This window comes from Oncorhynchus clarkii, chromosome 20 (assembly GCF_045791955.1).
Source record: "Oncorhynchus clarkii lewisi isolate Uvic-CL-2024 chromosome 20, UVic_Ocla_1.0, whole genome shotgun sequence".
In the NCBI taxonomy this organism is placed as follows: Eukaryota; Metazoa; Chordata; class Actinopteri; order Salmoniformes; family Salmonidae; genus Oncorhynchus; species Oncorhynchus clarkii.
This window is the reverse complement of record NC_092166.1, coordinates 24,987,897-25,012,674: the sequence shown is the minus strand read 5'-3', so window position 1 is coordinate 25,012,674 and position 24,778 is coordinate 24,987,897. Positions and strand designations below refer to the sequence as shown.

At 43.8% G+C, this 24,778-nt stretch overlaps 1 protein-coding gene across 2 annotated transcripts in view; it reads right to left on the bottom strand.

Moving 5' to 3' along the window:
- LOC139376122 (rho GTPase-activating protein 21-like) overlaps window positions 1-24,778 on the bottom strand; it is an 83,597-nt gene that overhangs the window by 46,033 nt on the left and 12,786 nt on the right. For both annotated transcript variants that reach the window (XM_071118328.1, XM_071118329.1), the window contains exons 3-7: window positions 14,481-14,666; window positions 14,133-14,154; window positions 3,698-3,790; window positions 1,988-2,066; window positions 1,833-1,887 (exon numbers count right to left, since the gene is read on the bottom strand). In XM_071118328.1, the coding sequence (XP_070974429.1) occupies window positions 1,833-1,887; window positions 1,988-2,066; window positions 3,698-3,790; window positions 14,133-14,154; window positions 14,481-14,666 (435 nt within the window). The remainder of the gene's footprint in view (window positions 1-1,832; window positions 1,888-1,987; window positions 2,067-3,697; window positions 3,791-14,132; window positions 14,155-14,480; window positions 14,667-24,778) is intronic.

Sequence of the window (24,778 nt, the reverse complement as noted above, 5' to 3'; positions counted from 1 at the left end):
ACCACAAAGAACAATAATGTTTTTCAATGCCTCGCAATGTCTGCCACATACAAACATTTTTTTTAAAGCAGACATTGAATATCCATTTGAGCATCCACCAGACAAGTGTGGCATATCAAGAGGCTGATTAAACAGCATGATCAGTACACAGGTACACCTTGTGCTGGGGAAAATTACAGGCCACTCTAAAATGCGCAGTTGTCATAACAATGCCAAAGATGTTTTGAGGGAGCTTGCAATTGGCATGCTGACTCTGCAGGAATGTCTACCAGAGCTGATGCCAGAAAATGGAAGGTTAATTATTCTGCTTTAAGCCGCTTCCAACATCATTTTAGAGAATTTAGCAGTACGTCCAACCGGCCTCACAACCACAGACCAGACCACATGTAACCACTCCAGCCCAGGACCTCCACATCCGGCATCTTCACCTGCGGAATCGTCTGAGACCAGCCACCCGGACAGCTGATAAAACTGTGGGTTTGCTATATAATTTCTGCACAAACTGTCAGAAACTGTCTCAGGGAAGCTCATCTGCATGCTCGTCGTCTTCCCCTGACTGCCGTTTTGGTGGTATAATTGACTTCAGTCGGCAAATGCTCACCTTCAATGGCCACTGGCAAGCTGGAGAAGTGTGCCCATCATGGAAGAATCCGTTTCAACTGTACCGGGCAGACGGCAGACAGCATGTAATGGCATCTTGTGGGCAAGCAGTTTTCTGATATCAACGTTGTGAACAGAGTGGACCATGGGGTTATGGTATGGGCAGGCATAAGCTACGGACAATGAACACAATTGCATTTTATCAATGGAAATGTTAATGCACAGAGATACTGTGATTAGATCCTGAGGCCCATTTTCATTCCATTCATCCACTGTGAGGCATCTGTTGCTCAAACTAGACACTAATGTACTTGTCCTCTTGCTCAGTTGTGCACCGGGACCGCCCACTCTTTCTATTTTGGTTAGAGCCAGTTTGCGCTGTTCTGTGAAGGGAGTAGTCTTGACTTTTGACATGTGGAAGAGTTTAATATTAGTAGGTCTGAGGCAAGATAATGAGATGTTTCTAACTTATTGAGGGGAGAAATTATTTAGGATGTAAGTGGCTGGGTACTGGCCTAAATGCATGCATAAACTACAGCATGCTACAGACTGGGCCTTGGTTGCTTCCTGCCGGTGTCCGGGTCTCTCACCCACTATGTCCTGCAACAGAGCTCCGCATCAGACATGCTCGTGACAGGCAGACCCCAGGTTGGCTCCTTCACAGTTAGGCTTGGGCGGTATCCAGATTGTCATACCAACCTTGTGCCATATCGGGATAATCGGTAATAGCGGCACTAAACACAAGTGGCGCTGTTTTCAAACCCCACTAACCCTTTGTAATGCGAACATTAGCAATGCTACAAGTGTGTGCGCGCGCGCGCGTGTAAGTGCGTTCACGTGGTGTGTTTGTTTATTATGTGTGTGAGTGAGTGTGTTTATTTATGACTTTGTTGTTTGCATTTCTCAAAGTGACCCTTCCAGTTCCCAGAATGAGGCCAGCCCTGCAGCAGAGAAGTAGCAGCAGCACTTGGAGGGGACAGGGTGTGGTGGCCTGGTTAGGAGGCCCAGATAGAGCACTCTGAAGGGAGAGGGTTTCACCCTCCCCTCTGGAGCAGTACTGCGGTCCCCACACACACCCCCTTCACAGAGAAACTAGAGCAGCTTTCTAAGCCTTGATCACATAAATAGCGACTAAGTTAATGTAGAAGTGGAAATAGGGTCTACTTCTGTTTTACAGTGGGCAAATTTAGGAAGAGATTAAATCAACGGAGTAATGATCTTTAAAAACTAACCAGCTGCAGTATGTCTTCATCTCTTGGCATCACGCAGAGTTCAAGAAAGGCATCACTGTAAAATAACAGATAAAGTCAAACATTGTAAACTTCAACAGACCAGCAGGAAATCAGTCACTGACAACAATGGGAAATGTTCATATTTGAGTGCTCACCTGTTTTGAATCAAGGCTATGACCTGAGAGTATGTTTTCCCAATGATACTTTCTTCATTTACCTTTACTATCCGGTCTCCTGTTGACAATAAGAAAGTGTTTAAAAGATGCAATATGTAACTTTTGGGGTGACGCAACCAAATTCACATAGAAAAGTGAGTTATAGATCTGTCACTCTCATTGTAAGCAAGTCTAAGAAGCGGTGGATCTGTTCTGTGCTCTAGTTCTATGCTTCCCATTCTGAAGATTTGTTTTTGCATCTTTTACTTTTGGGTTTGTCTACAAATGAAAATATACTATTTCACACTGGTTTAGATGGTACAATGATTCTCTACACATTCCATTGCTTGTTTTGTCATAAACTTAAATTAGGTGAACTATTTGAAATGGTGGAGCGATTTCTGCATATTGCACCTTTAATGTTAGACTGGTAGCTAATACATGAAATGGTGTAAATGGCAGGTATGTGTGAGAGTGTGTGCACGCTTCTCTGTTTGAAAACCCATTGGAGGAAAAGGTCAGAGGGGAGGGACATCTGGCTTTCTTATCCAATGGATTTTGAGAAGGAGACAAAGAGAGAGGACGCGAGGAGTACGCAATTGAGATCTTCCCTATGTGTCTTTGAAGAGATAAACCTGTGCTGGTAGGTAGTAAGAGGCAGCTCCCCTGCTAGGCTGACGGTCAGAATAGCAGAGGAAACAGCTTTGATCATTCACCTGATATGTGTTTACAGTAACTGAGTGCCTGAGGCAGCTGAGCTCTGTGCCTCTACTAACCCACCACAAAAAGGAAACACAGAAAACTACACCCAGTATACTACATTCAGGTGAAAACAAATCATTATGTACAGCCCTATATATTTATTTTGATCTCTTTTAGTCCCCATTTGGACTAATCTTCCAAGAGTCCTTAAACATACATAAATATACACAGTGTACAAAACATACGGAAACACATTCCTAATATTGAGTTGCACCCTTTTTGCCCTCAGAACAGTCTCAATTCGTCAGGGCATGGACCACAAGGTGTGGAAAGCGTTCCAGAAGTATGCTGACCCATGTTGACTGCAATGCATCCTACAGTTGTGGCATGTGGCTGGATGTACTTAGGGTGAGGACTCATTCTAGATACGCACAGGAAACTGTGGAACGTAAAAAACCCAGCAGCATTGCAGTTCTTGACATTCAAACCAATGCGCCTGGCATCTACTACCCTACCCCGTTCAAAGGCACTTACATCTTTTGTCTGGCCCCGTTCACCCTCTGAATGGCACACATACACAATCCATGTCTCAATCGTCTCAAGGCTTAAACATAATCCTTCAACCCGTCTCCACCCCTTCACCTACACTGATTGAAGTGGATTTAACAGGTGACATCAGTAAGGGAATCACAGCTTTCAACTAGATTCAGCTGGTCAGTCTATCATGGAAAGAGCAGGTGTTCTTTGTGTTTTCTACACTCAATGCATGTATGTGTATATATATATATATATATGCCATTTAGCTGAGGCTTTTATCCAACAGTGTAATGTCCAATGTGTCACTAGGTCTTATACCATAACGAATACAGTAAGGGTTAGGATAAGGTGCAGCATGGTCATAACTCCAATATGATATAATACTTTGTATGATGCTGCTTGTCCATAGACACACACACACACAGGCAGGCAGAGCTCCCGTCTGTTACTTTTGGAGATGTGGTCAGTTACCTGTGCAGAGTCCAGCTCCGTCGGCAGGACCACCCACCTTCACTTGCTTCACAAAGATGGTGTCCATTGGCTCCAGCCTGTTCCGTTGTCTCCCTGACAACAAAGACAAAGTGTCATCGTCAACGCCTTCCTCTGGAGGTCACCTGGTAGTGACATACCATCTCTGCTCATAACAGTCAATCAATTCATGCTACGTACAGTATTTGCCCACTCAAAATTATTTTCATATTTTCTTCATTAGTCCACTGTCGAAAGTCCCAAAATGTTAGTTGATAGTTTGAGTGGATTTTATATTTTAGTTTGAGTGGATTTTGTATTTTAGTACTATAGGATATCATAAAGCGGGGTTCTTCGACCCTGTTCCTAGAGAGCAGCTACCCTCCTGTAGGTTTTCGCTTCAACACCAGTTGTAACTAACCTGGTTCAGTTTATCAACCAGCTAATTATTACAATCAGGTGCACTAGATTAGGGTTGGAGCGAAAACGTACAGGATGGTAGCTGCTCTCCAGGAACAAGGTTGGAGAGCCCGGTCATAAAGAGACTAGAAGGGTAGTAGTCAGATTAGTTTCCCTTTAGAATGGCACATTGCTGACCTCAGATTACCTTAGCAGACCTACAATACCCTATACTAAGAGCAGAGGACACAGGCTAGACTGCTCCACCTACAACTCTCAGTTCAACACGACCCAGACTGGGACGCACTCTGAATGTGAAGCAGCCAGGACAACAACGGGACAATGGCTACCAGACACAACCATAAATTGTTTTGAAGATATTTCCTGAGGAGCCCGAGAGAGAGAGAGAGAGCGCTACAGAACAGAGAGAGAGAGATGGATGATTAAGAGCACGACAGAAAGTGTGAGAGAAAGCTAGAGATGGAGAAAGAGATGAGAGCGAGCAAGCACAAGCAAAAGGGAGAGACAGAGAAAGTGATTTAGAGAGCAATAGAGAACAAGAGACTGTCACAAGATTCAGTGGCAGAGAGAAGAACAGTGGGGTTTCTCTCTGTCACATTGGCAGTCCACAATACAACAGGTCTGAATGAGAATTCAAAGTAGGAAAAAGCCTCCTAATACAGTAGCAGAGCTCGTGGAGATTTGGGAAAGGGAAATGAATAGTCTGAATTTAGTAGCAGAACCTGTTTGCTCATGCTGCTCCTGTCTCCTAGCAGCTGCATGGCTGCAGAGGAGAGGAAAGCAAATGAGGAGAGGGGATGGGAGGGAGAGGAGAGAGTGAGCTCAGCTGCACAACTCCCACTCCTTCCCTATAAACAGAAGAACAGCTCCAGGCTCACTAGACGCAAGGCTCTGTCCAACTCATAATTACTGAGAGTCCAAATGAATAGGAATGTGGTGAGTATCTATATGGAAGTCTTAATGGTAATCATGATGTAACACTGGTAAGCAGCGAATGTGGCAGCAAGATCATTTGCCTTCCCTGTTTTTCAATGAAGAAAAAGCGCATAGCCGTGTGAGTGAGTGAGAGCGCATAGCCGTGTGAGTGAGTGAGAGCGCATAGCCGTGTGAGTGAGTGAGAGCGCATAGCCGTGTGAGTGAGTGAGAGCGCATAGCCGTGTGAGTGAGTGAGAGCGCATAGCCGTGTGAGTGAGTGAGCGCATAGCCGAGTGAGTGAGTGCGCATAGCCGAGTGAGTGAGTGAGAGCGCATAGCCGTGTGAGTGAGTGAGAGCGCATAGCCGTGTGAGTGAGTGAGAGCGCATAGCCGTGTGAGTGAGTGAGAGCGCATAGCCGTGTGAGTGAGTGAGAGCGCATAGCCGAGTGAGTGAGTGAGAGCGCATAGCCGAGTGAGTGAGTGAGAGCGCATAGCCGAGTGAGTGAGTGAGAGCGCATAGCCGTGTGAGTGAGTGAGAGCGCATAGCCGTGTGAGTGAGTGAGAGCGCATAGCCGTGTGAGTGAGTGAGAGCGCATAGCCGTGTGAGTGAGTGAGAGCGCATAGCCGTGTGAGTGAGTGAGAGCGCATAGCCGTGTGAGTGAGTGAGAGCGCATACCCGTGTGAGTGAGTGAGAGCGCATACCCGTGTGAGTGAGTGAGAGCGCATAGCCGAGTGAGTGAGTGCGCATAGCCGAGTGAGTGAGTGCGCATAGCCGAGTGGGTGAGTGAGAGCGCATAGCCGTGTGAGTGAGTGAGAGCGCATAGCCGTGTGAGTGAGTGAGAGCGCATAGCCGTGTGAGTGAGTGAGAATGCATAGCCGTGTGAGTGAGTGAGAGCGCATAGCCGTGTGAGTGAGTGAGAGCGCATAGCCGTGTGAGTGAGTGAGAGCGCATAGCCGAGTGAGTGAGTGAAAGCGCATAGCCGAGTGAGTGAGTGAAAGCGCATAGCCGAGTGAGTGAGAGCGCATAGCCGAGTGAGTGAGAGCGCATAGCCGAGTGAGTGAGAGCGCATAGCCGAGTGAGTGAGTGAGAGCGCATAGCCGAGTGAGTGAGTGAGAGCGCATAGCCGAGTGAGAGAGCGAGAGCGCATAGCCGAGTGAGAGAGCGAGAGAGCCAAGTGATTGAGTGAGAAATATGGGAGTGTGGGTGTTTGATAGACCTCGAGTGCCCACTCTCTGCTTGCTCTTTCTCCCTCCGTTGGTGTGAGAGATTGAGAGGGACCCTCAGGCATCGACAGATCTGTTAACAGGTGGCTGCTAAAGTTGCTCACCTTAGAACTGAGCCACTGAACCTTTCTTAGAAGAGCTATGCAAGACAATGCTAGCATTCTACACATGCAGCACATCACCTGGCCAGTATGTTCAAACAAACCCATTGTTTCTCACAAGTACACTAATGTGTCATGTAAAGCTACAACATCTTTGTTAGGGAAGGTAAAAGGGGATACCTAGTCAGTTGTACAACCATGCATTCAACCAAAATGGTTATTCCACATTTAACCCAACCTCTCTGAAACCGAGAGGCACGGGTGGCTCCCTCTTGTGGAGAGTGGTAGAACCACAGCATAACGTCCCAACACTACTACTGCTGCTTCATAATAAATAATCCAGTGATTTGATAACTAGTCCTGACTCAATGACTGTTGCTGCAACCATTCTTGTTATTCCTCAACAATAGGATGAGCGCAGTCAGCCCCCAGACAGCGTAAATCATTTGGAGTGAGGAGCCAGTTGAAATCTTGACCGTAGGCCTTTCCTTTTCATTTCCTCTACATACTGAAGTTGTTCCCAGTAGGGAATCATGGAACAGTAAACCAAATAAAATAGAATGGCCAGCAGAGGGCGCCCCAGAGACATGTGATCCCCCAGTCAATCAGGTGTGGGAGACTCACTGGGGCTTCCAATGATTTAACACTGGGCCAGGTTCACAATGGTAGGAATTATCATGAAGCCTTTGGCCGTGTTCGAGAGCATCAAAACCGTGAAGTATTGTGGGTAAATTGTGATTGAATGATCTACAAATAATATTAGGTAGTTATTTATGATGCATGCAAGGTGATTTGTAGATAAATCTGCAAGGCTGCAATGTCGAACTTCATTTACCACATGAGGTGGCTGAAACAAAGGGAATCCCTCTCATTCACAATGGCTGTCCTGGGATAATCCAGAGTCAGCAAACTAGTCTACACACACATTTGGGACTATAATACGACACCTATACTGAACATTATACAGGAATATGACAGAGATTGAAGAGAACCAACATGACCCAGAAATATCTTGCTGCGTTTTATAAATGCAGATCTAAAATGCTTCTCGTTGTAATTTCAGCTCGGCATCAGACACATTTTGTGCTTCAGTTGCACTTCACTTGGACACGAATTCACAAACTGCCATTCTATCAACAGACAGCACTCTAACTGATGTGAAGCTACTTTTTCCTCTGGTACTTTTCTCTAGTAAAATGCATGATTAACTTCAAGTAATACATTAGGAAATGTAGATGGCCAAAACAATTCTATGATAAACAGAAATGGTCATCAATCATTTTTGGAGAAAAAAAAAACACTTATTCATTGTAGGCTCATTTACTTGTGTGGCTGCTAGCCAAATAGCGTTGCACTTCTGCTGTCATTTGATGGAAATTAAGCAATTTTCTGCCAAATGTGAAGCTCCAATGTATTTTTAGTGAAGGAAAACTACACTACACGACCAAAAGTATGTGGACATCTGCACATCGAACATCTCATTCCAAAATGAATATGGTTGGTCCCCCGTTGCTGCTATAACAGCTTCTCCACTCTTCTGGGAAGGCTTTCCACTAGATGTTGGAACATTGTTGCGGGGACTTGCTTCCATTCAGCCACAAGCACATTAGTGAGGTTTGGCACTGAAGTTGGGCGATTAGGACTGGCTCACAGTCGGCATTCTAATTCATCCCAAAGGTGTTGGATGGGGTTGAGGTCAGGGCAGGCGGGTGAAGTTCTTCCACGTCGATCTCGACAAACAATATCTGTATGGACCTCGCTTTGTGCACAGGTTTATTTTCATGCTGAATCATTAAAGGTCCTTCCCCAAACTGTGGCCAAAGTTGGAAGCACAGAATATTCTAGAATGTCATTATATGCTGTAGCATTAAGATTTCCCTTCACTGGAACTAAGGGGCCTAGCCCAAACCACTATGCATTCAGGCAGGTAGCATTCTCCTGGCATCCGCCAATCCCAGAATCGTTCGTCGGGAATGCCAGATGGTGAAGCATGATTAATCACTCCAGTGAACGCTTTTCCATTGCTCCAGAGTCCAATGGCGGCAAGCTTTACACCACTCCAGCCGATGCTACGCATTGTGCGTGGTGATCTTAGGCTTGTGTGTGGCTCGGACATGGAAACCCATTACATGAAGCTCCCGACGAACAGTTATTGTGCTGACGATGCTTCAAGAGGCAGTATGGAACTCATACTGAGTGTCGCACCAGAGGACAGAAATTGTACAATCTTCAGCACTCGGAGGTCCCAATCTGTGAGCTTGTTTGGCCTACCACTATTTCGCAGCTGAGCTGTTGTTGCTCCTAGACATTTCCACTTCACAATAACAGCACTTCAGTTGACCGGGGCAGCTCTAGCAGGGCAGAAATTTGACAAACTCACTTGATGGGAAGGTGGCATTCGATGACGGTGCCACGTTGAGTGTCACTGAGCTCGGCCTCCCGAGTGGCTCAGCGGTCTAAGAAACTGCATCGCAGTGTTGCGGTGTCACTACAGCCTGGGGTTCAATCCCAGGCTGTTTCACAACCGGCCGCGACCAGGAGTCCCATAGGGCGGTGCATAATTGGCCTAGCATCGTCCGGGTTAGGGAGGGTTTGGCCGGGGGCTTTCCTTGGCTCATCGCACTCTAGCGACTCCTTGTGGCGGGCCAGTACAAAGGTGACTTCGGTCGTCAGCTGAACGGTGTTTCCTACAACACATTGGTGCAGCTGGCTTCCGGGTTAAGCGAGTGGGTGTTAAGAAGCAGCAGGGCTTGGCAGGTCATGTTTCGGTGGACGCATGACTCGTCCTTCACCTCTCCCGAGCCCGATGGGGAGTTGCAGCGATGAGACAAGTTTGTAAATGTTTCACAATTGGATATCACGAAGTTAGGGAGAAATAAAATAAATAAAAATATCACTGAGCTAATCAGTAAGGCCATTCTATTGCCAAAGTTTGTCTATGGAAATTGCATGGCTGTATGCTCAATTTTATACACTTGCCAGCAACAGGTGTGGCTGAAATAGCCAAATCCACAAATTTGATGGGATGTTCACATACTTTTGTATAGTGTATAGTTGCATCCCCCTGATAACTCAATTGAGGAAAAACAACAACTTTACTGTCAATATAAAACTATATATACATAAAAATATTTCAAAGATCATTTGTAAAAATCCACGTCACAGAGGTTCACGTAAAGGCTTTAAACACTGTTTCCCATGCTTCAATGAACCATCAACAATTAATGAACGTGCACCTGTGGAACGGTCGTTAAGACACTAACAGCTTACAGACGATAGGCAAATAAGGTCACACTTTTAGGAAAAACACCAAAAGAAAGATTCCCAGGGTATCTGCGTGAACGTGCCTTAGGCATGCTGCAAGGAGGCATGAGGACTGCAGATGTGGCCAGGGCAATACATTGCAATGTCCGTACTGTGAGACGACTAAGACAGCGCTACAGGGAGACAGGATGGACAGCTGATCGTCCTCACAGTGGCAGACCACGTGTAACAACACCTGCACAAGATCGGTACATCCGAACATCACACCTGCAGGACAGGTACAGGATGACAACAACAAATGCCTGAGTTACACCAGGAATGCACAATCACTCCATCAGTGTTCAGACTCTCCGCAATAGGCTGAGAGAGGCTGGACTGAGGGCTTGTAGGCCTGTTGTAAGGCAGGTCCTCACCGGCAACCAGACATCACCGGCAACAACGTCGCCTATGGGCACAAACCCACCATCACTGGACCAGACAGGACTGGCAAAAAGTGATCTTCACTGACGAGTCGCGGTTTTGTCTCACCAGGGTTGATGGTCGGATTCGCGTTTAAGGAAGGAATCAGCATTACACTGAGGCGTGTACTCTGGAGAGGGATCGATTTGGATGACATCAGCAATAACAACTTGAAACAAGCACACTGACGAACGCAAACCGAAAGTATTGATTTAAGATCTGTCTCCCTCTCTCGGAGAACCATGTTTTTAACATAACCTAGTTTGTAGCTTTCCTGTAGTGGTAGCACAGCCAAGCCAAGGCAGTTTGAGCTGGTGGGAGAATCTCAGGTTGTGTTTTCACAACTCAGGGTCACAGCACAGCCAGCCAATTAGGTCCCTATGTCCTGTACTCTGTCACTCTTTCCAGTGTCCAGCATTATGAAATGCATGGCCTGGATTACTTCACATTTTCCCCTGACCTGCCTGACTGAGGGCCAGACAGAGTGAGACCAAGTCATGGAAGCTATTACGGTCTCGCTCTCTGGACAATCTCACTGACTGTCAAAGATATGATTGAATTTTTCCTTCACAGTATTTTCAAAACATTACATCTTCCTATTTCATTGAATCCTTCAGAGGAGAATGTAGACATTCACCCTCTTTCTTTGGTGAATGTCTTCTCTACATTTTTCCCCTAACATATTTCCACTGATAAAAAAAATATTTTTTTAACCTTAGTTTATACGCACACAGATAAAATCTGCTTTCAAATGTCCGATTGTACATACACGGTTTCTTTGCTGGACATAGGCCTGCAACTTGAGCAATAGCGTAGGTCAAAATAAATCTCTGATATTTAGCTCTAGTTGGATAGGTTCCAGCAACAGCAAACCCCCCTATGCTCAATGAAAGCCCACTCAGACTAAACACAGTTTAAACACACAAACAACCCACAGGGAGATCCCAAACACACTCCTACCATAGCTGTGTTAGGAGGCGGCAAGACACTGTGGAACAGCAGACCATAGGCCAAACTGTTTGCTCAGAATGTGGGCATGATTCCTTTTATTCAACGGGACTAGTGTGCTACAAAAACAAAAACCTTCACGCTTACATTGTTGTGAATTGAAAGGGGTCAATGGTTACAATCTTTCTTCAACAGGACTAGGGGCTGTTACGGTGACCGTATTACAGCCACACCGGCAGTAACGAGTCATGGTGGCAGTCAAATTCCACATGACCATTTAGTCATGGTAATTATGCTTCTCTAAGCTTTGATGCTGCTCATTAGTAGCCTACAGAACTTGCCAACTGCCTGGTACTCAGCATTCTACTGTCCCTCTAATCACTCTGACATCAATGTGAATGTAATCAAAATTGCTTATCTTTATAACAGGAGTACAGCCTACCTGGCAGGCATGAAAATTAACCACAGGAATAGCGTCCTCCATTCGCTATTTAAGTGCATAGATGACATGTATTTTTTTCCCTTGCCTGTTTCGATACAGGTGCATGATAATGGTCCATTCTAAATCAAAACAAATGTAACACTTTTAGTATATGTAAAGACCAGATTAAATCAAGAATAGTCTGATGGGTGACAATAATTAGCCAATCACTTGTGAATGATGCAAAGCACAAGGCAAGAAACAGTGAATGCCTTTTTCCCCCCAACTTTTTCAAATCAGTCTCGCACCTCATGTAGCCTAGCCCATAGGCATATGAGGTTTATATCACAACTAAAGTGGCAAATAACTTCTTAAAATTAAGCACATTAATCTACTTTAGAACGGGTGTAGAGCCTAACTAGAATGCATAAGCAGCGGGTGAGTTTCAAGTTTGGGGAAGATAATTTTCACCGTAAAAATGCACCTTTATAATAAAAGCATTTGCGCTTCTAGCCTACTGCCGTGTGCGCATTGCTGCGCTTATAATGTGAAGAAAGTCTAATAGTTTATCAACTTTTTAAGCTAAAGGTTCTGATCTTTGCATGAAACTTCCTCTTTGAGGCGGCAGGGTTGCCTAGTGGTTAGAGCGTTGGACTAGTCCCCGAGCTGACAAGGTACAAATCTGTCGTTCTGGCCCTGAACAGGCAGTTAACCCACTGTTCCTAGGCCGTCATTGAAAATAAGAATTTGTTCTTAACTGACTTGCCTAGTTAAATAAAGGTAAAATAAAAATAAAATAAACTTAAAGGTTATTGGATGCTAGGGGTTGTATAAATTTGGGATATATCGCATCCCACAACTGTCCCAGAGTATGGGTGGAATATTTCTTTCTTGCAAAGAATAGGTCAACTTTTGTACTATGGGGGATAGTAGATTGACATAGGCTAGTGCTGTTGCTGTTTGTTAGGCCTACTCATCTTGTTGGCTGCCGAAAAGTAAACGTGGAAAGTTCTTCTAATCTCTTCAATATGTGCCTCGGAATTGGATAAGGACGCAGTTGCGTCCCCGATGTGTCTGTCTTCACTTGTAGCCGTTGAGAAAGACCTGATCACGTGACGGAGAGCCATGTGAGTGAGCGGTGCTTCGGAGCGCGCAGCCGGGAGAAGGGAATTATAATTATTATATTCAGCCCAAGGGCACAACGGCCATTTGCCACAATTCTTTTTAGGAGGCATTACGGCAAAACAAAGGGGATGCCACCGGAAAATTTGAGACATTATCAAGTGCTTGTCAAAATGTGAACGGGAGCGTGATGGTGTCACTCTCCCAAAAAGTCATTAGACTTTTTTCAAGTCATCATTAGTCGCATTATGCAGCCTTAGAATGTATAAAAAAAAAACTAAACATATAGATCAACGTTTGTATCACAACTAAAGTTACATAAATAACTAAATTAAGCAGAAAGGAGGAACCTGTTTCTTTGTTAAACGCCAATACAGAATAGCCGCATGTGCGCGCTCCCTCAAATCATTTGGAGAAATGATACTTTCTATTTTATTCAGCTATATTCAATTGTATTCTTCATACTATGAAATAATTCCACAGAATTCTAAGCAAATCTTCTCTGCTAAATTAACTTGTGTAGCCCACAGCCATATGGCTTAGCTATATCAAGGCCTAACATAAGGACAACTCAAGAGTATGCTATTCTGTTCTTCTAAAATACACTACATTTTCTTCATATCATGTTACCTTAGACCTGTAAAATAAATCCTGGATTTATTGTGACGGTGTAGGCTATATTCCATGGATTTATTGTGACGGTGTAGGCTATATTACATGGATTCATTGTGACGGTGTAGGCTATATTACATGGATTTATTGTGACGGTGTAGGCTATATTCCATGGATTTATTGTGACGGTGTAGGTTATATTACATGGATTCATTGTGACGGTGTAGGCTATATTACATGGATTCATTGTGACGGTGTAGGCTATATTACATGGATTCATTGTGACGGTGTAGGCTATATTACATGGATTCATTGTGACGGTGTAGGCTATATTACATGGATTCATTGTGACGGTGTAGGCTATATTAAATGGATTTATAAGACTTTTTAAAATGTAGATGCTCCAAAAGGCCTGCATCAGTGGCATGTAGGCTATGCATGGAAGACAGATGCTAAATTATGTATTTATGTTAATTAACGGTCATTTACTGTTAGACCGGCAGTTATTTGCTTGACAATCACCGGCTGACAAAATGTCATGACAGCCACAGCTCTAAACAGGACTAGTGTCCTAAAACCACAAAACACCCATGCACAAGGGCACACATACACCTACAAACACACAAGAGAAAAATGCCAAAAACTAAAAACAAGGGCTTTGGGCAACGTTTTGTAGTGATGTGAAAGGGTTGACACTGACAACAAAGTGCAGTTAGAAGGATAAAGTTCAAGGGTTAGTTGAGGACAGTAACCGATGGTGCTGCTGACCAAACTGTTTCAGGCAGGCCTCTGCAAAGGTCACCTTAACACGACAGCTACATTGTGCCATGTGCATAACAAGGAAGTAAAAGAGCTAAATCAACATATGGAAAAATCATACTAAGTGGGAGGCAGAGTGACTGACTATGCAGTAGTGAAGGACAGACAGGGGGAGGAAGGAACTTTCAGCTTACCTCTGCGTCCATGCTCTTCCTCCTAAATAAGAAAAATGAATATCAACATGAGTTTTGATGCCCTTACAGATGCAGCATTGGTCTGTAATGTCCGATATCCCAACAGTTATGATATATCCTTTGGTACGGATAAAATCTGCCATTATGTTATTTGCCACCAGCAACGATGAAGATATGAGCTCAGGGAGTTGTTTAAAGGAATCAACTGATTTTACACAAATTGTATTCGGGGCATTACTCTCATTTTGTTGCAACTCCTGCCACAACAACATCATACAAAGTGCTACAGTAAATGTCAATGAACTGAATGGAAGAGCTTTGGAATGTTCATGTGACTGTGGTGCTTACTGGGAAGGGGTAAGGGTGCACTGCAGACTCTGGTGGGTAGACAATGAAGTGGCGCAGGGTGAAGCCGAAGCCCTGAGAAGTGCGCCGCAGATGGATAGTCTTGGGACCCGGCCACGAGAAGGGCTCCTCCTCTCCCTGCAGGTTGAACAGGCCAGCAGGGGAATCACCCCACTCTGGCACGTCATTCTGTGGGGGGGGGACGAGAGCGAGGTAGGGAGTGAGAGAAGGGGAGGGGAAGAAAGCAAGGAAAGGCGGGTGGGAGACAGAAGAGAGAGAGGGAGGCAATTATTATACCGTACACAACTGTATGACAGATTGAAATAAGATCTACTGCGGGTGACTGCTCAAATTCTACTGAGAAAGGCAAGAATTGTGAGAAAGTAATACAAAGTTCAAAGAAACAAAAATCTATGCTTGTGGTATAAATGCATTTATTTGTTTTGAAAACTAAATCACGAGTCTGGCAACGACTGAGTGTATTCTGTAGCCTGCTGCCTAATGGATCATAAGCAACAGTAATAATAAAGTTAAATCCACATCATGTGACTCCGTGATCAGAAACATGGGTTCTAAAGGAAATTCAAAAAAGTCTCCAACAGTGCAGCCAACAAAAAAAAAGAAATATCAGAACGACCAATAGATATAAATATTATTTTTTTTAACCTTTATTTAACTAGGCAAGTCAGTTAAGAACAAATTCTTATTTTCAATGACGGCCTAGGAACAGTGGGTTGACTGCCTGTTCAGGGGCAGAACGACAGATTTGTACCTTGTCAGTTCAGGGATTTGAACTTGCAACAGTGAACTAGGACACCGGATGCTTATAAGAAATCCCGCTTTGCCCTCAGACGAACCATCAAAACAGGCAAAGTGTCAATACAGGACAAAGATTGAATCCTACTATACCGGCACTGACGCTCGTTGGATGTGGCAGGGCTTGCAAACTATTACGGAGTCCAAAGGGAAACGCATTCGCGACCCGCCTAGTGACGGGAGCCTAACAGACGAGCTAAATGCCTTTTATGCTTGCGTCGGGGCAAGCAACACTGAAGCATGCATCAGAGCATCAGCTATTCGGGATGACAGTGATCACGCTTTCCATAGAGAATGTGAGCAAGACCTTAAAACAGACGGATTATCAGGGCGTGTACTCAGAGCATGAGCGAAACAGATGGCAAGTCTCTTCACTGACATTTTCAACCTCTCCCTGACCCGAGTTTGTAATACCTACATGTTTCAAGCAGACCACTACAGTCCCGGTGCCCAAGAATGCGAAGGTAAACTGCCTAAATAACTACCGCCCCCTGTAGAACTCACATCGGTAGCCATGAAGTGCTTTGAAAGGCTGGTCTTGGCTCACATCAACACCATCATCCCGGAAACCCAATTCGCATAACGCCCCAACAGATGACACAATCTCAATCGCACTCTACACGCTCTTTCCAACCTGGACAAAAGGAAAACCTATGTGAGAATGCTGTTCATAGCCTGCCTGTTACACAAATGTAGTAGAAGCCAAGGTAAATTGCTAGCTAGAATTAAACTTATCTTATAAAAAACAATCAATCATAATCACTAGTTATAACTACTAATCCAGTTTAGCAGGCAATATTAACCAGGTGAAATGGTGTCATTTCTCTTACGTTCATTGCACACAGAGTCAGGGTATATGCAACAGTTTGGGCTGCCTGGCTCATTGCGAACTAATTTGCCAGAATTTTACGTAATTATGACATACATTGAAGGTTGTGCAATGTAACAATAATATTTAGACTTAGGAATGCCACCCGTTAGATAAAATACCGAACGGTTCCGTATTTCACTGAAATAATAAACGTTTTGTTTTCGAAATGATCGTTTCCGGATTCGATCATATTAATGACCAAAGGCTCAGATTTCTGTGTGTTATAATTAAGTCTGATTTGATAGAGCAGTCTGACTGAGCAGCAGCAGGCCCGTAATCATTCATTCAAACAGCACTTTAGTGCATTTTGCCAGCAGCTCTTCGCAAGCACAGCGCTGTTTATGACTTCAAGCCTATCAGCCTAATGGCTGGTGTAACCAATGTGAAATGGCTAGCTAGTTAGCTGGGTTTTCCCTAATACTGTTTAAAACGTCACTCGCTTTTAGATTTGGAGTAGTTATTCCCCTTGCGCTGCAAGGGCCGTGGCTTTTGTGGAGCGATGGGTAACGATGCTTCGAGTGTGGCTGTTGTCGATGTGTTCCTGGTTCGAGCCCAGGTAGGGGCAAGGAGGGGGACAGAAGCTATACTGTTACACTGGCAATACTATAGTGCCTATAAGAACATCCAATAGTCAAGGGTATATGAAATACAAATGGTAGAGAGAGAAATAGTCCTATAAATACTATATTAACTACAACCTAAAATATCTTACCTTGGAATATTGAAGACTCATGTTACAAGGAACCACCAGCTTTCATATGTTCTCATGTTCTGAGCAAGGAACTTAAACGTTAGCTTTTTTACATGGCACATATTTTACATGGCACACATTTTTTCCATGGCACATATTACTTTCTTCTCCAAAACTTTGTTTTGGCATTATTTAAACCAAATTGAACATGTTTCATTATTTCCTTTAGTGGCCCAGCCAGAGCCCGGACTTGAACCTGATCGAACATCTCTGGAGAGACCTGAACATAGCTGTGCAGCGACACTCCCTATCCAACCTGACAGAGCTTGAGATGACCTGCAGAGAAGAATGGGAAAATCTCCCCAAATACATACCCAAGAAGACTCAAGGCCGCCAGACTCACTGCCAAAGGTGCTTCAACAAAGTACTGAGTAAAGGGTCTGAATACTTATGTAAATGTGATATTTTATTTTCTAAATTATACATTTGTAAAAATGTTAGTCACATACACATGGTTAGCAGATGTTATTGCAAGTACAGCGAAATGCTTGTGTGTAGGTTGAGAACGATTTTATGTATCAATTTCAGAATAAAGTTGTAAAGTAACAAAATGTGGGGGAAAACAAGTTCTGAATACTTTCGGAATGCACTGTATGTAATTAAAGTATAATTAAAGTTTGGCTACATTTTCAGGTGCCTCCCTCATGTCAGCATCTGTCTGGACAGAACAGACTGTAGCCAATACACATAGGCTAACATTTACACTTTGACAAGTAGGCAATTTATAGACATTTAATTACACATGCTTTTAACAGAATAGCTACTGTTTTTTGGTTTTCAAATCAATTTGTCTATTTTGGTTAATGGCCTTGCTGCCCTGGCAGATGGCCTTGGTGCCCTAGCAGATGGCCTTGGTGCCCTAGCAGATGGCCTTGGTGCCCTAGCAGATGGCCTTGGTGGACTGGCCACCTCTTGAAGGCCAAACGGCCTTTCCCCTAAAATCATGAAATTCCAGGCCTGCTACTCAGTTTGCTGCATGTACAAAACCAATATTAGACAGCAAAGCTCTTGATTCAGGATTGGATTCTCTGCTGTTACCAAGAAAAGCTGGACTTTGAAAGAAGCTTATCACTTAGGTAGATAGCTAACTAGCTTCTAAATTAGACAAGCAAATGCACGACTGCAGAGGACTTAGCACATGTTAGACAGTTAACTTAATAGTTAAGATAACTAGCTGGCAAACATTTACTTGCGAATTCCAAACTGTAACTAGATCACCAGTCGCGTGCTTGCTGCAAAACTGTGAGTGACAAGGCTCCGGTCTCTCGCTTGTAAACAAACACCACGTGACTGGGGACTACGGGTAAGCTTCATAATGAAAAATGATGTGACAGGAGACATGAAGAACACAATCTTCTTTATCTCCTAAGGCATTGCCCAAGCATTGCTCAACTTGACTGTAGGTGTTTACTTAAAGTTGCTACAAATATTTATGAAAACTTTAAAATAAAACAGTTAATTCTATTTACAGTATTTAAAAAACATTGAAAAAACATCCCGTGGCGATTTCCAAATATTCCGGGATACCTCCCAAGCCTAATGCTGTCAAGGAGTGATTGAATTCAAAATGGATTTACCCAGCTTTTTGTGGTCAACAAAACAGAAGTTCAACAGAACAGAGGAACATCAGGAGCTCAAAATTATCATGGAAGAATAAGCCAACGGCAGAAGGGCTGCTGTCAAATAGAGCTTCAGGTGCAACTGCGTGACACCTGAGTGAGTTTGGTTTGGTGGGAACTAACTGGCCAAACAGGTTTCTGACTGTGTCTGCCCCAGCTCTGACTGTTGTTCCACAGCTCCAGCACTACTTCCTTGTTTGTGTGTACATGTGGAGGTGCGTTTGTCCTACATTCATTCCTATATATTCCACTCAAATCCATAGAATGTTTGAGAATAATTAGGCTATGCAGTATGTGGGTTCTGCTAGAAGTTAAGCCTAGCTATGCTGATCTGCCCCTACCTGTAACTAACTATATGTAGGCTATTCAGTAACAGCCATCTTCTCTAAAATTATACAGAGCTCTTTTTTGAAAAATTAAAACCTAATAAATGAAAATAGTCCTGAAAGGGCAGGTTTCAAATGCCTCACCCCTTGGGGCATGCCAACCCCAGTTCACCAGATCTAATTTAGCAGTGGATCTCATTCCAGCAATATCCAGTCCTCTGATGTTGCTGGGGGTTGTTGGCCCTCCTTAGTCCAGATAGACACATGCCTTGCAGGGCTATCATTGCCCCTCACATAGTTAATGCTGTGCTGACAGACCCGGCCAATAAATTCCAGCCAAACATTCCCTGACCGCCCAACCGGCACACGCCCTCCTTCCTCTGAGCTGAGCCAAAAAGCTGAAGCTAGACAACGAAGCAGAGGCACGGTCTCTCCAGTTAAACACTGATACTTATAACTGGGGTTAGCAATATGGTTGCAATACAAACCTAATGGGGAGGATCAATAAGGAGGTGATGCCTCTATTGCCTCTGGTTATTGAGACAAAGGAGAACACATGAGTTACTACTAGGGATACACAATATATTGATGAACATATCGGAATAGGATGATATTAGCTAAAAATGCCAGCATCGGGATGTCTAGTTTAATGCCGATGTGCAAAGCCGATGTCAAAGCTGACGTGCATACCTATATAACATTACATGATGTAATGACGCCACGTAAAATGTTGCGCTACACGTGCAACACAGCATTCCTAACCTAGCCCACAATGTCTGCTGTGTGGATCGAGCAGTCAACAAGTCAAGCAGTCATTTGAAAGAGTAAGAACATTTCAGCAAGACAACTCAAAAGGCGAAATCCACTAACAAAAAGATAATGGAATTCATTGCCCTTGACAATCAACCATTCTGTCGTGGATGACGTTGGCTTTCACGACTGGTCGAGCACCTCAAGCCCCGATGCACACTACCAAGTACGCACTATTTTTCAGATGCTGCACTACCGGAATTACACAGTATTGTTGAAACGCACATCCATGAACTACTTGCTATGGGCGTCACTGCTATTAGCTTCACGACTGACATTTGGACCAGCGATGTCAGCCCTATGAGCATACAGAGTCTGACAGCACAGTGGGTCAATGAGGATTTCGTACTGAGGAAAGCCGTAACGCATGCTCAAAAATGTGCTGGTTCTCATACCGCTGCTGTCATTTCGAATGGCATTCGAGAACATGAACACACACCTACCTCCATTCAAACAACTGACTCGAGAAATAAGCTCATCAAACTGCGTCTGCAGCAGATGTGATACCATCTGTCATGGCATTGAAACACCTGCTCAACAAAACTGCTGACACAGACCGTGGGGTTAACTTGGAAAAGTACTGCGAAAAAGCGATTCGGAGGCATTCTCTCTGAGCCTCTTTACTGTGTCGCCACTAGGGTTGCACATTTTGGGGAATATTCAGGAGGTGGAAACTTTGTGGGAATTAATGAGAATTAATATTAATACCATTTAAAATGGAGATGTTTTTTGCATTGCATTGGACAGAAACAAAACTTTTTACCTTATCATATGTTGACAATTTCAAATGATTAAATCCTTCCAATAGAAAAAAAAATAAACAATTTAGTTAGGAATTGAAATTTAAATGAGTTGACTCTTCACATGGGATGATTTCACTGAACAATGAAAGGGAATATTGAATGATCCCCAATGATCCATCGCATCTCCCAAAAACTTTTTCAACATACATCTGTAAAATGATAGTCTAGAAACTAAAGCTTTGGTTGTCTTCCTCTCAGGACTCCATGTCTTGTCCCTGGACATCCTCAATGTTCACCTCTTGAACATCAGACTCTGAGGCCTCATCTTTGCTGTCACTTTCCAACCTTGAGGATGGCTCGTTGTCAGGCTCAAAAAGCTTCAAATTTGCCCAATGGTCACCAATTTTTCAACCCTTGTATCGGTCAGCCTGTTGCGTGTTTTGGTGTGCGTGTTCCCAAACAAGGATCAGTTGCGCTCTGAGGTGACTGATGTTGGTGGGATTTGGAGGATGATGGAGGCAAAAGGGGAAATATTGCATCTCCATCCCAAAGCCCTTGCATGGAAGTGGACTTCGCCAGACTGCCAAGAACCTTGCCCTCATCCATGCCAAGGTGGCGAGACACGGTAATGCCTTGTTGATCTCTGCACCAGACAGGATGCGCTTGCCAGCATACTTGGGGTCCAACATGTACGCTGTGGCGTGTATGGGCTTCAGGCAGAAGTCTTCACGCTTTTTGATATATTTCAGAACTGCAGTTTCCTCTGCTTGGAGCAACAGTGAAGTGGGCATGGCAGTACGGATTTCTTCTCTTACATCTGCAAGCAGAGTCTGAACATTAGACAGGATGGCATTGTCTCCCTCAATCCATGCAATGGCTACTGCTATAGGTTTCAAGAGTTTCAGGCTGCTTACCACTCTCTCCCAAAATACATCATCCAGGAAGACCCTCTTGATGGGGCAGTCCATATCAGCAGACTGTGATTCCCGGGCTTAACTTCCCACTGAAAATGTCCGACACTTTGCAACCATAGTCGCCACCATGCTCATTGCTAGGTACAAGGACCGCTACTTCGATGCAGACAAGACACAGGGTTTACGTGAAATGTTAGACACAGCTGGACAAGATGAAAACGGACACAGTGACAGTGCGCACCGAGGAAGAGACGCCAAGGAAAGACAGAGCTGAAACGTCACTTCCTGACATGAATGATGAAATCCTGGTTGAGAATGAAACTGAACAAATTAACAATGAAACAGCATACCAAGTAAGTAAGTTTTGATTATGTTTTACTGGTAATGGGGACATACGTAAATGCCAACAAAATAACTTTTTGTTCAGTGTGTGTTTCAACTATTTAACTGTACTAAAATGCTTAAGCTCAAAATTGTATATATCTTATTGGATATTTTGGCAAAGAAATGATCAGATATTGGTATCAGACAGAAATGTCATATCAATGCAACCCTAGTTACTACCAGTTCAGCAAAAACACTAACTTCATGTTTCACACATTAATTACAAAAGACAAGCACAAAAAACAACACACACAAATCCATTCTGGATAAATGATCACACACACATCAATCAGTCTATGAATCACTACCAGAATGCCAGTGTTTAGTATTTGCATTGGGTGTGGCAGCGTGGAGTGTGTGAAGCACTGAACTCAAAGCTCTTGTTCATTTCATATCAGACTGTGGAATGGAGAGCAGAGCATCAGAAGTCATACATCAGCTTCATAACAACAGCCTAAGGGCTTACGACCTCAGTGGAATCCCAGCCGGTACTATGGCGCCCACTTACTGAATATGAGCTGCCAAAGCATATTTGGTAGGAAAAAAAATGACTCTTCGGTTACATAGCATAACTAAACATATACGGAAAACATGAGACAGAAGAGGACTTGGAATGTGCTTTAAAACATTATCTGGCTTAGTTATCGAACAATGCTTTACTTGTATTGGCATATTAGCTAGCATGCTTTAGAGTGTTTACACATGTGTATGTGGTCATTTGTGAGGTTCAGAAGCTACAGCCCTTCCATCCCAGTCACACACACACGCACCTCGATACTAAGCTAAGCCTAGAAAACACCTCCAGGGCCTCCATTTTCAAACAGCTAGTATTTTCTTCAAACAAAGGAGGGATAAAGACATTTCACTCGTTAGTCTTTCACAAGTACGCAAAAACACTGACGCATGGCCTCTATATTTACAGGCTCATCCAGCCATGACACACACTGCACAGACCACATGACATCAGGCCTAAATACATCAAACACTACCCTCTTAACCAGGAAAAAGTTAAGCTCTCCGTGGGCTGACAAATCTGACACCACATCCAGAGTAAATGGAGCACTTCACTGTGTAGGCCTCAGATAATGAAGCAGAGCAGAGGGCCTCCTGTGTGCGTGTGCCTAGGATGTTTTATCTTGTAATGCTTAAGTGTCATGGAGTTACCCACTTACAGTGCCTAGCAAAAGTATTCACCCCCCTTGGCATTTTTCCTATTTTGTTGCATTACAACCTGTAATTTAAATTGATTTGGATTTCATGTAATGGACATACACAAAATAGTCCAAATTGGTGAAGTGGTGCGTGCATATGTATTCACCCCCTTTGCTATGAAGCCCTAAATAAGATGTGGTGCAACCAATTACCTTCAGAAGTTGCATAATTAGTTAAATAAAGTACACCTGTGTGCAATCTGAGTGTCACATGATCCGTCACATGAACTCATGATATATACACCTGTTCTGAAAGGCCCCATTGTTTGCAACACCACTAAGCAAGGGGCACCACCAAGCAAGCGGCACCATGACGACCAAGGAGCTCTCCAAACAAGTCAGGGACAAAGTTGTGGAGAAGGACAGATCAGGGGTGGGCGATTAAAAAAAATATCCAAAACTTTGAACATCCCACAGAGCACCATTAAATCCATTATTCAAAAATGGAAAGAATATGGCACCACAACAAACCTGCCAAGAGAGGGCTGCCCGCCAAAACTCACGTACCAGGGAAGGACGGCATTCTTCAGAGAGGCAACAAAGAGACCAAAGATAAGCCTGAAGGAGCAGCAAAGCTCCACAGCTTTGCAAACACGTTTGGTGGAAACTGGTCAAACATATGGAAGAAATTGAAGGAATGATGGATGGCGTTTCCGAGAACACCATCCCCACAGTGAAAACCTGTTTCAGTCTTCCAGAGATTTGACACTGGGACGGAAGTTCACCTTCCAGCAGGACAATGACCCTAAGCATATTGCTAAAGCAACAGTCAAATGGTTTAAGGGGAAACATTTAAATGTATTGGAATGACCCTGTCAAAGCCCAGACCTCAATCCAATTGAGAATCTGTGGTATGACAAAGAATGCTGTACACCAGCGGAACCCATCGAACTTGAAGGAGCTGGAGCAGTTTTGCCTTGAAGAATGGGCAGAAATCCCAGTGACTAGATGTGCCAAGCTCATAGAGACATACCCCAAGAGACTTGTAGCTGTAATTGCTGCAAAAGGTGGCTCTACAAAGTATTGACTTTGGGGGGGGGGGGTAGATAGGTTATACACACTCAAGTTTTCCGTTTTTTTGTCTTATTTCTTCTTCAAAGTGATAGGCATGTTGTGTCAATCAAATGATACAAACCCCCCAAAATCTATTTTAATTCCTAGGCAACAAAATATAAATAATGCCAAGGTGGGGTGAATACTTTTGCAAGCCACTGTACCTTGTACGTTATGTAGCCAAATAAGTAATACCATTTTACAGGCCCTGTAATATTTTGGTAGCAGGGCATTTGACAAAAATGTGAAGCTTTTTCCATCCTGTGATTTGATTAGGGCCTAGCACATCATCCTCAAGTGCTGAAAGAATGTTTGAAAGTAATTTGAAGTATTTTAGACATCAGCCTAGAGGAAGGAACACTTCTAGGACAATTGGGATTTAACTTGGTGTGACTTCTCAGACAAGCACCTGAACTATGACAGAGTGGTTGTTCCTGGTATGGGAAAGGCAGTATCTGTGGCTGTGCAGCCCCTTCAGATATTCTGGGAGCGTCACTCATGCTTCCACTCCCTGGCTGAAGGTTGGCCGGCACAGACTATAAAGTGCCTTCAGAAAGCATTCAGACCCCTTGACTTTTTCCACATTTTGTTACGCTTATTCTAAATCTTTATTTATTTTTTTGCTAATTTATTCAAATAAAAAAACTGAAATATCACGTCTACATAAGTAGTCAGACTCTTTTTTCAGTACTTTGTTGAAACACATTTGGCAGCGATTACAGCATTGATTCTTCTTGGGTATGACACTACAAGCTTGGCACACCTGTAGATCCTCTCAAGCTGTCAGGTTGGATGGGGAGCGT